This window comes from Lycorma delicatula, chromosome 7 (assembly GCF_047948215.1).
Source record: "Lycorma delicatula isolate Av1 chromosome 7, ASM4794821v1, whole genome shotgun sequence".
In the NCBI taxonomy this organism is placed as follows: Eukaryota; Metazoa; Arthropoda; class Insecta; order Hemiptera; family Fulgoridae; genus Lycorma; species Lycorma delicatula.
Genome location: NC_134461.1, coordinates 127,494,189 through 127,513,785, shown reverse-complemented (window position 1 = coordinate 127,513,785; position 19,597 = coordinate 127,494,189). Strand labels below are relative to the sequence as shown.

General features: G+C 27.0%; 1 protein-coding gene and 1 long non-coding RNA gene across 2 annotated transcripts in view; one reads left to right on the top strand and one right to left on the bottom strand.

Moving 5' to 3' along the window:
- Positions 1-19,597, top strand: part of LOC142327362 (uncharacterized) — a 288,215-nt gene that overhangs the window by 20,014 nt on the left and 248,604 nt on the right. The window lies entirely within an intron of this gene.
- Positions 1-19,597, bottom strand: part of LOC142327361 (uncharacterized) — a 63,278-nt gene that overhangs the window by 10,619 nt on the left and 33,062 nt on the right. Inside the window, exon 2 of the mRNA XM_075370339.1 lies at positions 1,857-1,999. Within this exon, the coding sequence (XP_075226454.1) occupies positions 1,857-1,999 (143 nt within the window). The remainder of the gene's footprint in view (positions 1-1,856; positions 2,000-19,597) is intronic.

Sequence of the window (19,597 nt, the reverse complement as noted above, 5' to 3'; positions counted from 1 at the left end):
CAAAAACATAATAGAAAACAAATTTTTAAATCGAATCTGTTTTTTTTTTAATCAGATGTTTCCTATTAACGTAATTTGTTTAAACCAAAATAACAGACTACAAGGTGCATTATTGTATTTTTTTATTATCAAATCAGGGTTATGAACAAGTGATTATTGTGTAATTCACGTACTAAGTTACATTTTTTATACTGGAAGAAACGAGTGAAACAAATATTATATTTTTTTAGTACCAAAGCTTTTATTAAGTAAACTTAATAACTTAACATTTTTATAATCTTTTTTTTAAGTTCCGTAAGATTATAATTTGGCTAAGGAAAAACGAAGTGAATTAAAAATTAAAGCAAATTTCTTTTGACGTTATTTTATCTAGTTTAATTAAGAACTTTTTGTTAATCAACAAGATAGATGTCATACGTCAACCTCTTCCATGGAAACACGATTTTTACGTCGTGTTTTTGTGTATGCGTTTTTCAAGATCTGTAAATGTAATTAAAAATTAATAAAATGTATAGTATAAATATAGATTTTTAGATTTTATTATAATAATATTGTAGGTCGTTTTTTTAATCGGTTCAGAAATTGAATGTTTTTCAAAATAATTTGTATTTTATTTTTTAGGAATCTTATTATAACAATTTATATTAAATTTTAAAAATGAATTTTAATATTACTATCTATAAATTTGGATCCTTAATGAAAAGGAGAAAGATACTGAAAAAATTATTTTTCAATATGTTAATATTCTTAATATATATCCTTAATCGGAACCGGTTGTAAGTACATAGTTTTTGAGACAAAAATTGATTATTTTGTTAAGTATATATATATATATATATATTATATATTTAACAAAATAATCATTTTTACTAAATTGTGATAAAAAATTATTTGAGCATTTTTTTTTTCTTTTGTATTGTCTTAAAATAATATTTGTTTTCTTGAGTTGTAATGAAAAATCGTTTGTCAGTTTAATTAGATTAATACTTTTTTCATAATTTAAATAAAACATTACTATATTGTCACGTTTCATTTGGCGTTTATTTTCTTCAATAACGGGATAAGTATGAAATTTGGGTCGCTGATTTAAAATATCGTAAAACTTTAAGACAAAAAAATAATTTTTTAAAAGGAATAGAGTACAACTCCATTGAAAGAATAACAATAGATTATATTTCAATACTGTGAACGTTTTCTTAAGGAGCACATCTTTACTTAGTTCGTCGATAGGTACAACTGTAGATGAGGTATCGCTCTTAAACGGTTGTATTTAATAGAAATGTTTTAGAATTATTTACTGTCCTCTAAAATGTATGAAAACGGGTGATTTTAATTTTAAGTATAAGTTTGCTGCCATATTGGAAAAACAGCAGCGATTTCAAATATACTATAAGGGTTTTTTTAATATCGTCAAAAATCGAGGAAGATGATCTCGTTTCAAGTTCTTCGTTACTTTTCTAGTTCGTAAGTTCTCATTGCTTGCGCATTTTAAATGAACATACTATATTATTTTTGCAATTACTGTTTAAAATTTAAAAAAATTATGAAATTTTAAAATTATTAGATGATTTGTAGTTATTTTTATTCTTTTATTTTCATTTATATATTTTATTAATTATTAGTATAATGTAATAATATAATGATAGAAAAAAAAAATTAATTACTCTTCATTAAGTTAATGCTACTTGATTTACAAGTCGGTCAACTTTTTTTTTAAATATTACATAACTTATTACATATTTCAAATTACCTTGAAGGATTTAAATAATGTATATTTTTAAAAATAAAACTAATATAAATATTTTATTCTAATTACTGTAATTTTATGTAAAAAATTAAAAAAATAGTTAACTTACTTCTTGCTGTGGAGCGTATTGGGCTCCTGGAGGTAAATTATACACTGCTTGTCTTTTGCTTGGTTGAAATTCTTTATTTCTATCATAGCTATCAACCTTGGTATTTAACTTATTATCTGCTAATGTAGTTGCGATTAAGCACACTGAAATTAAAGAAATACAATCATCAGTATATTATTTTGAAATAATTTTCTTATAAGAGTACTTGTACTGGATAAAATTACAATTAAGGATTTATTAGAATATCATATAAACTATTTAATTTTTTGTTCTCTTTTTTTCACGGTACTCTTGCCGATAGCTATGGTTTTGTTTTGTATTTTAGTTATTCGTATTTTTATATTTTCTTTAATTTCCGATAATCGCATTTTTATTTTTTGCTTTTTTATATTTTACCATGTGATTTAACACGTTGTTTGTTCTAATTCGAAGGTAGCATGAAATGAAAATAGGTTAACGTAACTATTTCTTGGTTATATATTAATTCTGATTACAATCGTTGAAGTAAATCGAACATTTTCTTAGTAAAAGTGAAAATTTCTCCTTATCTAGTTTTTTTGTATTTTTTAAAACGAAATTTAATATCTCAAGAACATATTGAAATATCTTAATAACGGTTGATGTAATTAATGAAACAGATATTTTCTAAAACGTACATAAATGTGTGTGTGTGTGTGTGTGTGTGTGTGTGTGTGTGTGTGTGTGTGTGTGTGTGTGCGTATTTAAACGATGATTTTATGTTATAATTTTTAAAATGACACGTTAACTTTTTAATTGTTAGTATCTTGGTTAACTTTTAGTCCCAGGATATTATGTCTTATTTGTTAAAATTCTAGCTATTTTATTATAAAAATAGCATACAAACATGTATAAAAACAAATAAAACGGATTTCATGTATTAAATAGTTATCATCAATAATTAAAAGTAATAGATTAGAATAAATTTCAATATAAAAAAATCTTCTCCCACGGCTGTTCACCTTTTCACTGAAAAACTTTAATTTTTATAGAGTAGTATTAACTATTTTCTTTTGATTTGGAATGCCTGTACAGGTATATCATATTATTTTTATTTTTTCACACACACACACACACAGGGGGAGAGAGAGAGAGAGAGAATATACAGTGGTAATAAAATATAGGAATCCCTAAATAATTTTTCGACTGTTAAACATTGAAAAATGAAATTCATTAAATGGTTCTACCTCGAATAGAACGAAACGATAGAATATTTTTCAATGTGAGTCCACCACAATGTTGCGGTGTGGGGGAGTCTCATGCCACTCATCCATTGGGAGGGGAAAAACTCAGAAATTTTAAACGGAAGGGGTAAAATTGTGACATATAATTTCAAGCGCATTGAAAAAAAAATCTTTTGACCTAAAAGCAAATTCAGGTTACAACCGTAATAAAAATGAAGGCAGTTTAATGTTTTTTACGACTAGTTTCTAGCGGTGTACAATACTTCTTACGTAACAGCTCCACAGTGAAATACTACAAAAAAAAAGTCTAACAAATCGTCCTATTTTCAAACGATAAATTTTCTTCGGTACGAGATCAATATTTGAGTGTACTGTAAATTACTTTTGAAATTAGCTATGAAAAAATTAAATTGGGAACATTTTGGTTAGCGTTGTCAAAGCCGATGCTTTTTACGTCAAACTTTGCTTAATACCCTTTAAAGTGGTGTGTCGTAACCTTACTCGTTTCCAATTACAATAATTTTTGAGTTGCCCCTCCTTCTGTGAGCTTCCGGTGAGGAGATGTTACCGCCGAAAAATAGAGCTGAATTTAATTTTTCTATGTTTAAGAGTTAAAAAGGTATTTAAAGGTTCTCTTACTTTATTAACACTGCATTTATTTATTATTAAACCTCTTTGTTTTTTATTTACAGACAATGATTTTTTACACTCGAAATGAACAATTAATATTACACATTTCTTGAAAATTTCTTCTTACTACGTTTGTTAATGATCGTTTAAATAGTGACAATTTTTAAAAAAATAATAAGTTACTGTATTTGTCAATACAATTACTTATAAATTAGTTACGGCGTAAGTTGTTAATCTATTTTCAAAAAATTACTTAATAGTGATCTTTTATGTGTTTATTATTATTATTATAATTATTATTTTTTGTTATCTAGATAATACCAGTTCAATTATTTATTAAATCGATAGTTTTTCAGTCTGATTATATCGGATATTTAGTCGGGTAGTTAAAAGGAATCGAAATGATGTCGACCTTATCATCTCCTTTTGTTCAATGGGAAAATCGCACACCTTTTTTAGGAATATTTTTTCTTTTTTCTATGTTTTTTTTTTCATTTAGTGATAAAATAAAATAGTAATTTAAGTGACTAATATAAAAGTTCAACTTATTTAAAAACCAATTTGTTATATTAATAAAGTGTAACATTTCGTAAAAATGTATTAAATTTTGTAACACTGAAACAGGTAAGTTAACTTAAAAAGAAAAAGAAAAGAAATCCATCATTACCTTCTGTACCAGATTAAATATTACATTTATTGTAATAGTTAGAACAATAATCATGATTTCTAGTTAGTATATACATTTCTCGTTTTCTTTGAATTATGATGCAATATGATTATGATACTTTAATAAATTTCTTATTTTAGATCTAATCTTACTCTTTTCTTGTTTTGTAATTCAAATATTTTCTAATAAGAAATCATGACTATGCAGTATTATTATTATTATTATTTTTGATTAGAATAATAAAATTAAACAATTTTAATTCTATTATTGTAAATTATTTTCAAGCTTTATAGAAATTTAATGCTAGTTACGGAATTAAGATATTAAAGGGAAATATGTTTACCCCCTTCCTAGTAGTTATATAACAGTGAAAAACAAAATCGCTGCTATCAATCAACAAATTAATCCCTCCTCTCCACAGTTTTGTATTTATTACAGTTTTAGAGATGCTTAATTCAAAAAATAGTAAGTTAAACATTTTAATTATCCGTATGTAAATGTGTGTGTGTGCGCGCGCGCGCGTAGTTGTCAATGTATGATATTAACTGGTTTTATTTCTTAGGAATTGATTTAATTTATTAACATGAAATCTTGGTGTAATAGTTTGTTATAAAGCTTTTGATTCTGTAAGAAATCCGATTGGAGAAGTGTAACGATGAAAGAATTCAATAAATCGAAAGGAAGCTTAAAACAATTTTATTTGCGCGCGTTATTTTACTTCTCATCGGAAATAATCTGTATAAATAAAAGACAATCTTCGTTTTGTGTGTGCCTAATAACTCAAAAACTTCTTAACCGAAAAATTCACAATTTATTATTTGTCCCGGGAAGAAAAATTAATAGTGAATTTGATATAGTACATTTTACTATTTTCGTAGTATTATTTGTCAAATGTAATGCAAAACTTACTTAAATACTCAAATTTAGCAATAGCGAAGCGTTGCCAAATTAAAAAAAAAAAAAATTAAATAACCAAGCGTTGCCCCCTTCCAACTAAACATTTGATTTTTATAAATTTTTCTTTACTACATTTTAAATTGATCTTTACTACATAAAATCACAGCATCTTTGTCACAGAGGCTGAGGTGCAAAAAAAAACTATTTCAAGTATTTCTCTGAAAGCAGTAATACGCCCTGTGTAGAATGTGTCGTGTCGGGTTACAGATTATCTACATTTTGGTGGGCTCAGCATGACTGTAGGCACCGCTTTAGCGGAATAAAATAACTAAATAATTTTATTCTGATCGGTACGTAGTTATACAATTTACGTATTACGTTAGGAACGGATAAATATGCTTCTTCGTTGATATGTAAAAAGAAACTGTCCCAGGATTTGTCTGGAAAAATCAAGAGAAACCTGCGAAAATCTTGATCAGAGCGGCATCACAGTATATATAATTAATTATGAAAGGTAAACGTAATTAAAATCTGCGTTAATCATTTAAAATATGAAATAATAAAATAGTAAAAGTAACTGCAAAAAACAATTCACAATTCTAAAGGCGTTAATAAAAATTATCTTAGCAGGGTATTTATGTGCACGTTGAAAAGGATACGGAAAATAAAGGTATTTTTAAAAAAATAGTATTATTTAAAGGTTAATTGACAGAGTAACATTGTTTCTGTAAAAAAAAAAAAAAACGTTTAATTGTATTTTCCGTATTGTTAGGGATGTAGGATGTAGAGGGTATACTGAAATGAAACGACTAGCACTAGATAGGAAATCTTGGAGAGCTGCATCAAACCAGTCAAATGACTTAAGACAAAAAAAAAAATAGTATTTTAAATAAATTGGCGGGAAGATATTTTAAATGGTTCGGTAATTTATTTAAAATAACGTCACGGAAGCATAATAAAGTTTTTTCTTGTAAGGCGAAATATTACGTTTAGTTCCACAAAAATAATTCTATTGTCTGATTTGTTACAGTGACTATTCTCGTTTTAGAAAAGTTGGAAATTCATAAATACATCTCTAAATTAAAATTTTTGATTTTTTTCGAATCTCGATCAACATGATTCAAACTTACGGGCGCTTTCAGAGTAACTTTTTTTTTTGTTTAACCTCCGGGTCTATACTTAAGTATTGCTTCAGAGGATGAGATGAATGATTTGTAGCGTGTGTGAAAATGCCATGCATGACCGGGATTTAATCCCGGGACCTCCGGGGAAAAGGCCAAGACGCTACCACTCGCGCTTCGGAGGCCGCCGCTTTCAGAATAACTGTAATTGATTAATATATCTGTTTATAGTTTTTGATTTTTTTTACGTTTAATTAAAATAAATTTTCACCCTCATGAGTACAATGTGTTCATTCTATTGCTCTGCATACCTAAAATTACCCGTATATATTCATAGTTCAAACAATATGGGACAATTTGTTTTACGTCAAAGTTGTTGAATTTTTCAACAACTTTTTTTTAATTAAAATTTTTCTTAATAGATCTTAAATCTGTGCTTAATAAAGCTGTTAAATATATTTAGGAAACGTACCTTTAAAAAAAATGTGGAAGCCACTAGATTTTCAAAATTATTAACGAGTAATCATCCCGTTGGAAAAAGAATTTTAGTCCTTTACTAAAAACGTTGGTGATTTATTTCACTTTTAGTCGAAGAAAACCGATTAACTTGTAAAGGAAGAAAACAATGACTGTAAAAATTTAGACCAAAAAATAGATTTAACAAATATCTTAAGATTATTTAACGTAAAAAAATTATTTCATCATGATAAAGTATTTTTATACGCGTGCAAGGAAACATTTTAGTATACGGAGCAGCAGAATGAAGACAACCTACTCGTAAAATTGAAAATTCCTTTTAATTAAACCTAAATAATAAAAGAATAAAAACTAAAATAATTCACTGTGGTATATTCCCTACTTTAGATTACTTTATTTAGTAGTAAAGATTACTTTATTACAGTAAGAACGGTAATAATGTAAGAGAAGAGGAGGAATTTATTCATTCTATATTATATTTAAATACCGATTGAGTTAAAATTACAATAAGGAAAAGATTCAGACATCTCTACGCTTTCATCTAATATTTTTGCTTTCTTTGAACCTGTAGTGACCCTTGAACAATCGCATAACCTTTCTCTTCTTTTTATTCATTAAATATTAACTTTATCTTACATTAACTTAGAATGCTTATCGGAATTTTATTGAATATTTTTTTATTTTCTCATTAACGTCACTTACTAAATAAGAACTTTTGATCTTAGAAAAAAATGTGTGAAGGAAATGGACGGATTAAATCCAATTTTATGCGTGCTGTACGATCTGGGGAAAGTTAAAAACAGATTTCTCATATTTATTCAAAAGAATATAATTGCTTGAAAACATGTGTACATTTTATTTGAATTTAAAACTCTCTTTTACTTTACGCGAATCCTTATTAATAGCATTAAATCAAGAAAAACTTGATTTTTATTACATGGCATTGCATTGTTGTGTTGTTAAAATTCAGTAAAGATCTCACATTTTTATATTATTATGCGATAAATTGTTTCATAAGTTAACATATTAATTTCTTGCCTTATTATTTATTTTAAACTCCTGACCATTCCTGAAACCATTTTTACTAGTTTCGGCGAGACGTCTGTACTACGTATGTGTCTCGCATAACTCAAAAACGATTAGCCGTAGGATGTTAAAATTTTGGATTTAGAACTGTTGTAACATGTAGTTGTGCACCTCCCCCGTTTGATTGCAATCGACGGGACCAAAAGTGTCAAAAAAAGGGCTAAAATCCAAAACATTTGAATTTTGGACTTTTTTTTTTACGATATAGTTTTTCAACGCTATATCGTAAGTTGTACTTATTTTCATTGGTTCCAGTTACAGCCAAATAAATATTAATATTACAAATTAATTAAATATTTGGATCTTACAAGGGGAAGGCACATCCGTTCGAATCCGACTTCTCTTTTTTTTACCTTTTTTAAATTTAAATATATTGTTTTAGTAACAATTATTAACCTCTGATGGTAAAAAAAACTTCAATAATAAAATTAAAAAAAAAATATTATTAATGAAATAAAATTTTATGTACTTTTTATTTTTTTTAAATCTGTACATGTAATTTAATTTGCGTACAAGGAAGTCATGTGGTGTTCACATCAGATTTTTAATATTCAACTCATCGTGATATATAATTTTTTGCTTTCCCGTCTACATAGCGTTATAGCAGAACTATAGCTGTAGAAGGGAAAGTACTGTAATCGATTCAATTTGGCCGTATGCGATTTTCACCGGATCTTGACGTTTTGACACATAAGGAACCCAAAAAACCGGATGGAAATTTTCCGGATGTTAATTTTCATGTATGTATTTTATTTCGGGCTCTAAATCACCTTACATCTCCAGAATTACCGGACCGATTTTGACCAAACTTGATCAGATTACTTCTATATATGACGCCATTAAATTTCTAACTTAAAAGTTCAAGGGGTGAGGCTGTAGAACAAGGTCACCCTCAATATCTCTAGATTTCGCCTAAATAAGGTCATATTTTTCTTAGATACATTTGTTAACGATCAAAAAAAGCAATATTTGAAAAAAAATTTTTTTCAAAATCCTCACACCCCCCCCCCCCCCCCACCTAAAAAATGCTGTTGCAGTCGTCTGCTATGTGGTGAGTAGTAGAATTAAATAAATGAATAATACTTAAATGTAATAAATTAAGTCGGTCCGATCGGGTCTTGAACTCGATCGCTCGGTCGACTCGTTACCTAGTAGGTTAAACCTCCCCGCTGCATCAGTCTGCCGACCGTACGAGCGAAATTTGTGTTCTATGTAAGTTGTGAAATTATATTAGCTAATTAAATACGGTATGCACGCGCGCTTTAGTTAGAATCGTAAATAAATTAAACGGAAAAATACTGTATTTAAATAAAGCGATAAATATTTTAAATTAAGTCGTGTGTGTAAGACGAGCATCAAAAACAAGCCATAATCGTTGGACTTTGCCGGAACGCGGCTTTAGCCGCGTGACGGATTGCCGCGTGTGTGTATCGCAATAATTTTACATTCCGGTTCCGTTAACGGTGTTTACTTTTCAACTCTACTCGCTTACCTTGTAAATATTGTTTATAAATTTAAATTACTATATCTTTATATATTATATATTATTATTATATATTATATCTTTAGATTAAAATCTATTTCATTACATTTTACAGTATTTTTTTATAATCGTTTGGAAATAAGTGATTTACTTAATTTCTTTTTAAGGTAATAATGTTTGTTAACTTTAAATAGTTTTTATTTTAAAGTTGGTGTTGCTTTAATATAATATATATATATATATATATATATATATATATATATATATATATATTTTATTTCCATATAAGTGAAAAGTTGTATCATTTTTTTTTTATATGTAATAATGTACACCGTGTGTGGAACACGTTAACTAATTGTAACCGGTTTAACAACATTTAATTTTATATATTTATTTTAAACCAAATTTAGTAGTGACACAATTTAAAAAAAAAAATTATATTTCTTATTTAGAACGGATATATTATTTCCATATTAATTGTGTTTGTATTTATATATATATATTAATTATGTAGTAAGAAGGTATTACTAATATGGTTAATAATTTAAACAATTTAAAAAAAAAAACAAAATGGGTAGAGAAAGTCATTATTAAATAATCTTAAACGATAAATTAAGATAGAAATGTGTTCAGTTGACTGGGCTGTTGGTTTTGTTCCTTCCAATCAATTAGAAAGTTTATACAGTACCGTATTTTATTATGTTTGCAATGTACTAGGAATTAAGATAAAATACGAGTATTTTTATCTTCACAGTTTATTACTATTGCTATTATTTACTATAACAGATTGCATTGTACTTCCTGTCATGAATTGTTTTCATAATAAATACGTTTATTTAGATATGATAATTACGTTTTAATTGTAGTTTCAGGTAGTAATAATCCAAAATTACTCGTAATTATATGTTTATTATAAAAATTATTTATAATCAATTTATCTTAATTATTCTTTTTTTTGCTTGTGGATGTTTTGAGTTTGATAAGCTACAGAAGAATCCCGTCCGAAAGTTTATTTATTACAAATGACCTATTAATTTTTACGTTCTTTTTTGCATTTTTACACGTATCTTATCAAAAATGTTGTTTAACGTGATTGTAAATTTCACTTCCCAAAACTTAGACTAATCAAGTAGCTTTATAAATTTCTTACGTATATCTTGTATAGAATGTATAGTTGCGTAATAATAGTAATTATTATTTAGAAAGAAAAATGGAACTAAATTAAATTTGATTTTTTAATGAAATGTATTTACTACGAGAGAAATACGAAATAAGGATATTATAATAATATTAACAAACAGGTTATTTTCTGTTTCCTGTCTAATTACCCTCATACCTGAGGTGCTTCGCAGTTATAACACCGAGACAGAAAAAGAAAGAAGTGGGACCATAAAGCAATGAAAAATGGTTTTTTTCTTTCTTAATAAACAAGTTCTATAATGATAAATTATTTAATACTATTAAAAAAAAAAAATTAAAAAAAACTAAAGAGAAATCGGTTGAAAGACTATTCATAAGACATAAATATCGCTTAAAAAATACATTTTGGTATGATATCTGTAAGAATTAATGTAAAAACAAAAACTAGGTGTAAAAAAAAATTAAACGAAAAAATAAATTGAATGAAAAGATATAAATAACGATACGCAATACAAAATTTTTTTTTTTTTTTTTTTTAGTACCTATAATTACAGTTACAAAACTTGGAAAATAAGAACAAATACGATTAACTGAAAATGAAATACGACTTTAATGAAAAAATGTACATTAAAATCTAAACATGACACTTTTTTTCAAATATAAAACAATATTTTTATATACTGAGGAAAAATATATAAAGCAAAAATAAAATAAATTAAAAAAAAGAACGATAAAGAAATAAATTAACAAATAATCAATCAATATTTACGAAACTGTATAAATTAACTACATTTCAGCAATTCAAAGTGCCTAAGTTGGAGGTTTAAGTGATATTACAGGTTTTTGGATTAACTTTACGCTTTCGATTGGGGTAGTTTAAAATTACAATTTTTTTAACTTTATTCTACGAACTCTGCCATTTTATAATGTTTCATAAATATTGTTTATCTATTCCTTAATATTTATTAATTATAAATTAATAAATAAATCTTTTTTTGTCTTCATTCATTTGACTGATTTGATGCAGCTCTCCAAGATTCCCTACCTAGTGCTAGTCATTTCATGTCGATACATCCCCTACATCCTACACTCCTTATACATATTCCAAACATTGTCTGCCTGTACAATTTTTCCCTTCTACCTCACCCTCAAATATTAAAGTTACTATTTTAGGATGCCTTAATATGTGGTCTGTCTCTTCTTTTAATTATATTTTTCCAAATGCTTCTGTCTTCATCGGTTTGCCGCAACACCTCTCTTCATTTGTCACTTTATCCACCCGTCTGATTTTTAACATTCTCCTACAGCACCGCATTTCAAAAGCTTCTAATCTTTTCTTCTCAGTTACTCCGATCTTCCAAGTTTCACCTCCATAAGGCTACGCTCCAAACGTATACTTTCAAAAATCTTTTCCTGACGTTTAAATTAATTTTTGATGTAAACAAATTATATTTCTTACTGAAGGCTCGTTTCGCCAGTCCTAATCGCCATTTTATATCGCTCCTGCTTTGTCCATCTTTAGTAATTCTATTTCCCAAATAACAAAATTTTTCTACCTCCGTAATCGTTTCTCTTCCTATTTTTATATTCAGTGGTCCATCTTCATTATTTCTACTACATTTTATTACTTTCGTTTTTTTCTTGTTTATTTTCATGCTATAGTTCTTGCGTAGGACTTCATCCATGGCGTTCATTGTTTATTTAAATCTTTTTTACTCTCGTCTAGAATTACTATATCTTCAGCAAATCGTAGCGTCTTTATCTTTTCACTTTGTACTGTTACTCCGGATCTAAATATTATTCTTTAACATCATTATATATATATTAGTTATTAATTTAATATTATTTTTTATTTATTTATTCATTTTTTTAAAATAAATTTTATTTAATTTGTTTTTATCTTTTCAACTGATGATCATTGTTTAATAATAGAAATGGAATCTAGTTGATTAATATTTTAATTAAAAATTATTGGCAAAAATTTGTTGTTAGTAGTTTTTGAGCGTATACTTGTTATCCTATTTATTTCAATAATCATATAAAGCAGATGTTTTCTTAGATTATTAAATCAATTAAGTTTATTTTATATTATTTTTATTAGTTTCATTTAATTTTTAGTTTAAAATTTACTTTATCGTTCTCATTTAATTTTTTATTTTAGCTATGTAGTTAAATTGCTTAGCTACAAATAATACAGTAGTAGGGAACGTGTATATTAATCGATACAATTTTGCATGTTACGGTTTTTGAAAATGCTGATGTTACTAACCCTCTTAAAAAAAAACAATTTTTGCATTGAAAAATTATGGAAGAATTTTTGTTTCTATGTTAGCCTATTTTCTGTTTGATATCTCCAGAATGGATGGATTAATCTGAATTGAAATACTCGTATGTCACGTTGATTTATGTACATTGGGTATTGATGCCGTTTAATTTTGGTACAGTCGGTGATGACGTCAAGGAGGTACGGACCTCATGGGCCTTCACCTCAAAAATGTACTTGAAGAATAGGTACATGTATTCGAAAAGTTTAATGACTCTTAGCTAGGTAAGGTATTTGATATCTGATTAAAGTTCTTATAAAGGAGTGAGTGCAGAATACGTTTTTTTCCTTTTACGTCGTTTCTGGACTCAAAGTAACATTCGTGCGCTAATTTGATAATTCAGTTACATTAGAATGTCACTTCGGTTGAGTATTCGAATGGGGTGTACAGCAATGGGGGCGGAAAGTAAACTTAATTTTTTGACATTTTCTTTCGTAAGTTATTGTTTTGCTTGTTACATTCAGACTGAATTAACCGATTTTTTATGAAATTTTGAACGAAAACTTTTGAATGTGATGCCATTTAATTCTGTTACAATTTATCAAGGGGATGGGGAGATATGATGTGGGGTTGCACGGATGCTGTTTTTTTACATAATTCAATTATTTCATTGAAAAAGGTTACAATTCTTTTTTTGGTATCTTTTACTTCTGTATTTATATTTACTTGTAGTTTTTCCAATTTTACTAACGTTAACTGCTTGAAAATCGAAATCCTGTAGAGTTTGTCGAAATTGAAAGATTTATAAATTTTGTTGTAAACAGTTCTTGAAATTTCTGTACGCTATTTTAATTATTTTTTAACATAATTAAAAACATATGTAGGTATTATGAAATATTTTATAAACACGGTATATGTATTACATAAAATAAAACATATGGCTAGACAATTAATCAGGAATTGTTTGTAATTTTTATGCAGGTCACATTTTTTTTTAACATTATATTGTGGATATTTAAAAAAAATTGCACTTCTAATTAGTGAATTAAAATAGACGTATTTAATTACACCGTAATTAAAAACAAATGCTAATGTAATATCCGCTAATTTTTTTTATAAGTATAGTTAAGAATTACGTTGACAAATTGTAGTTGTGTGCTTATTAGGTATTTATTTATTTACTTTTTCATTCTTCACTTTCACCGGATGATACTAATAGTCAGCCATACTATAAAAAAAATATATATATATATTCATGTATTTTTCTTTTACGTTGTGCATATGCGCAATAAAACGATTAGAAAACGCATTGGATGTCTTTTTACGTTACCGGATTGCATTAAAATGGCAATAGCTATCTTGTGGGATACTGAATGAGCGAGTAAATATTAAGGTCCTTCGTGAAGTCGTGATCGCAATTTTACTTTCAGTCACGAATTGATAACCTAATCTGCTACAATGACTTCACTTCCACATCACGTGACTTCTTTATTGTTATTATTGCCTTAAGGTAATGGTGTTTTTTGTTTCTTTATTTTTTACCTTTGTTGATTATTCACAGTATTTACCGATGGTATTTTCGTTGAAACTTCATCTAGATAAATTTAGAAAGTCATATATAAAATTTATTCTATTTACTGTATCGTTTGTGCTTCTTTTGTTAGGAATTGTGCACGACTATTATTCTTTCTTTTGACAGTTGCAGATAACTAGTTTAACATTTAAATTTTTATCACCTATATCTCTTTATCATCAATATTGATTAATTATATGAATCTTTCAGAAGAAGAAGAAGAAGAGGAAGAGACATAGGCCGACTGAGGAAATAAGACAAACAGAAAGTATTGTTTAGTCTATCTAACAGACAAGACTAAAGTACTACTTTTGAATAGACACGTATCAATATTTTTATCAAAGATTGTAATTATATTGACGATCAAAAGTATGTAAGCATATTGAATATTTATAGAGAACTTTACTGGTTTATATATATAATATATATATATATATATATATATATATATATATATATATATATATAAATGATACTTATAACTAAAATGTTATATATTTTAGTTATTATCCCCAATATAAAGATAAATGTATCAGTGATACGTATGACTCATTATTATGTAATGTGTAAACATAATTTGTTGTAAAACATTTTGAATATTTTAAGGCTTTGTTTATATGTTAATACGACGTAAGTAATACATTGCATAATAAAAACTTTGTCGTCAAGATGTAAGTTCAAACTTTAAAATAAAAATTTCCAAATTAAATTTGTTTCTATTCTATTTAAGAATTACACAAACTAAAGGTATTTTTGTTGTAAAGACCATTAAATTAAAAAGATAAAGTTTATTTTTTTTATATCGTTCTTAATAGTGTGATATTAAAATGTACAATTGTTTTTAATATAAACGGACTATACTGAAAGGTGCGCTTGCGATCATATAACAACAACTGCGCATGCTCAGACCAGTGCTCTTAGCGATTTATTTGATTTCTATGTTTAGTAAATTTGTAATTATTTATTATAGTCACATTATTTTATACATCCATAATTTTGAATTATATCATTAGAAATTAGTAAAATTAATAGACTAAATATTAGAAGGCAAATAAAGAAATCTGTAAAACGATCGGTTGTGTTCCTTATTTAAATATTTTTGAATAGTTAAACTAAGTTAAACTTTTGAATAGAAATTTTTAAAATATTTTTATAAATTTTTTTTAGATTGAAAACGGAACGAATACAAGCGAATCGAAAAAATAATACAAAATATAGTATTATAAAATATAAATATAACTTGTGTGCAATAATATTAATTATGCGTATCAGTATATATTTATCAGGCGGTTTCCATCGTAACAATTGTAAGGGATCTGACACAAGTCAGATCAGTAACAGAGTAACGGTAGTAACACAATTTACTTCCGAAAATTAGATTACTCAGAAATCTCATTTTGTTTTTATATGGGATTAGAATTCTAACTTTACCCGATAGATATTTAAGCCCTTAGGATTGTTGTGTAACAAGTGGACAGAATATCGAATCGGGTTTTCTTACTAGATAACAATAAAGGAAAAAAATTAAATAATTAGAGTTAATGAAAGACTTCGAAAAAGGAATTTTTAAAGTCATGAAGCGTTTTTTGGCCCCCTTAGAAGTCATTTTCGAAGCATTATTATTACTAATTTGTTGCTATCATTGATCTTCAGCTCGACTAGTCTTCTTCCTTGTACGAAATAAAGAAAGTATTGTGATCCCGAAACATTTCGGTTTTCATATTTCAACGAAAATATATCCATTTTGACCATCCCTGAATCCATTTTGACTAGTTTCGGCGTGACGTCTGTACGTACGTATCTGTCTCGTAAAACTCAAAAACGATTAGCCGTAGAATGTTGAAATTTTGGATGTAGCGCTGTTGTAACATCTGGTTGTGCATCTCCTTTTTTGATTACAATCGGAATTAAAATTTTAATTAATGAAATATTTGGATCTTTCCAGAGAGAGGCACATCGGTCGAATCAGATTTCATCTCCTTTTGTTTTTTATCTTTATTTTTTTTAAATTTAAATATATTGATTTAATTAACCCGTGATTGTAAAAACGTTTAAAATAAATAATAATTCAATAATAACAAAAAGAAAAAAATTATTAGCGAAATAAAATTTTATGAACTTTTAAAAATGTGTAAGTGTAATTTAATAGGCATACGTATGTGTATATGTAATAGATTTGGTGAAACATCTGATTATTTGATAGTAATTGAAAATTAATACTTATAATCGTATTAATTTTGGATTTTATTAGCAAATTCTTATAAAAATTGTATAATTATTTTTAAAAAATCATTTTATTTAATTATTTAACGGAAAAATAAAATGCATTTTTGAATTCTATTCAATTTAAAGTCATTGTTGAAAATCTTTTTTCACTTAGTGTAATATGCACAAGATTGGTTTGTATTTCAGATTTCTGGTGTGTCTTATAAAAAAAATGTTATTAATAATTAAACTATTATAATTGTACTGGTTACAAATATTAATTTTGACCTTAACGGTGTAGAATTATCAGTTTTTATTCTTGAATTATTTGGTAAACAATTTATTTACAGAGTAATCAAGGGACATTTATTCTAACCTAATATTTCAGGTTAGGTTGTTGAATTAAGGGTAGCCCCACTGAGGAGGGGTATCTCGGCCGTCCGGAAGAGGTGGTCGAGATATCCTTATGATCCGGAGGGGACCCCGATGAGAGGTCCAGATGGGACTAGAGTCAGGGGTGGGCAGTCTACGCCGCGACACACGGGTGCGTTCGAGGCAACGTCTTTTAAGCGGTTACAGGCCGCCCCTTGTTGTGTTTAAAAAATGATAGTAAAAAAAAATATATTTACTGTTAATAAAAACTAATATTTTAGCAATTGTGTAACTGTCTAAGTTTATTAAAGAACTGGAGGATCATATGTCACTTTCAAATGAAATAAGTTTATATGAACCGCAGCAAAAAATGTATATTTGTAATTTAATAGAGTACAAGGAAGTCATGTGGTGTCCACATCAGATTTTTTAATTATGTGAAAATTTTCAGCTTTAATTTTTTGTAATTTTAAATGAATTATTATAACGGGAATAGTAGTTGTAAAAATGATAAAATTGTAAATTTTTAAACTATTGAAAACTTTTGTTATTTGTTTTTACGAACGAGTATATGATATTTTCAGCCAAAACGATATATAAGTAGCATATTTCAAACCGATTAAAAGTATATTAAAAATTATACTTCGACATGCTTTATCGTTAGTATTATTAAAAAAATTGTATTGCCCATTTTTGGTCGTTATTCGTGAATCGATGCCAATCCGATAATTAAATTTCTAAAAACAGATTAATACCGATAATTCAGGCGTTCAAATTTATTAAAGTATCCATAATATATTTAACAGAATTTCAATTAGTCCTTTATATCTACCCTTAAAATGATAGATTATCCTGCAGTTAATAGTTATTATATAATTTGTTAGGATATCTTTTAAACAAATGAAAAAAAATCTTTACAAATGACAAAATAGTTTTAGATTTTTTATAGCATATTAGGTACTCGAGACTGTAACTTTTTTTCTATTTTCTTAATGTAGGCGAACCACTTTACTGTGATATAACTTTTATCGTTAAGTCAAACGACAAACGAGATCAGTAATTTTATCACTTTCATCAATCACGTCGCTTACTTTGTTTTTTATTTAAAAAAATATAAATATATATTTATTATCTCATCTTAAAACTTGTTACTCCTGTTTTAATAAGAATAATTTATACTTAATGCTCAACGTCTACCGTTATGTTACGTAACGCTAAATGGATTCTACTTTTACTCGATTATAAGTGTTAATGTATGATCTCATGTGCAAGGTTTAGGACATTGCCACTAACTCAGTATTATTATTACGTAACATGTATTAATTTTCTTCAGTCGATCTAATAAAAACGCAATATAAAATCTGAATGCAGTAAAAAGAAATTTATAAAACTATGACTTGTTGCTTTGATACGAGGAGAAATTGCGTTCCATGATTCTTGTTAGTTATAAACGTATTTAAACCCGGAAGAGCTTATTTTAATTATTGTTCAACAACATCGGCAACGTTATAAACAAAGTTGACAGCCCGTTCCATATATGTTATTACATATTTTGTAAGCCTTTTATGTAAAGTCTATCTATAATAAAAAAAAAATTATTAGTGACCTTATAAAAGGACAAAGTCCGGCAGAATTAATATCCTAATATCCTTCCTTTACTTAAATTTTGTTAATAAGTAATATTTACTTTCAAGTACAGTTTACATACTAAAAAAAAACGACATAATGATATACTCATATAAAAGATGTACTATACGAATAAATTTGTATACACGTTGTTTCTAATCTACAGTAGTTTAAAAGCCAGTTAACCGCTTTAATCTCTTTTACTTTCTAATACTCAGCTTAATCTTTTTTTTGTGATCGGGCCTTCTAAGGATCAGTCGTGCATAATCCTGATTGCTTTCTTTTCTAAGATTCTTTCCCTTAAACCCCCTTCCTTCGGTTCATCCACCGTGTTTCCTTTTCTATTCTCTGGAAATTTAGATTCATCAAGTAATTTTCTGAGAGATTGTTGAAAATTATTTTATTGAAAATATTTAATAATTTTAGATCTTTTCCGGTTTTTATGTACCAGTGTATTTATTTGGTTTTCTCTTTTTTAAAAAGTTAAATATTTGTTTTGTTAATCTAGTTTCATACATTCTGTGTATAATAAGTGATCGTAAAATTTTGAGGCTTCTTTTTCTAATTGCATTGTCTATCTTTTTTTTTAAAATGCTGATAAATATCTTCTAATTTTTTTAAATTTATAACTTCTACTTTCCAGTTTTGGGCCATGTATATTCTTCAAATTCTTTTTTTAAATTTTAAGCAGATGTTTTCCTGAGAAACTCTATAGGCTTCCTGCAGTTCCGGTAATACTACGGCCTTACGTTAATTTCGAATATATGGGTAAGGATTTTTTATTGTATATGTCTCTTGTTAGATGATAAGTCCTTTTTTCTAAATAATTTTATCTAAATATTTATATTTTTGAACTTTTTCGATTATTATTCTTATGAAATTTTATTGTTTGGAATCTACTTTTATTATAACCGGAAAAAATTGTTTTTCCAAATGAAAGTTTTAAACAAATAATGTTTGCGCATTTTTCTAATTCTTGAATTTTGATTTTCGCTTCC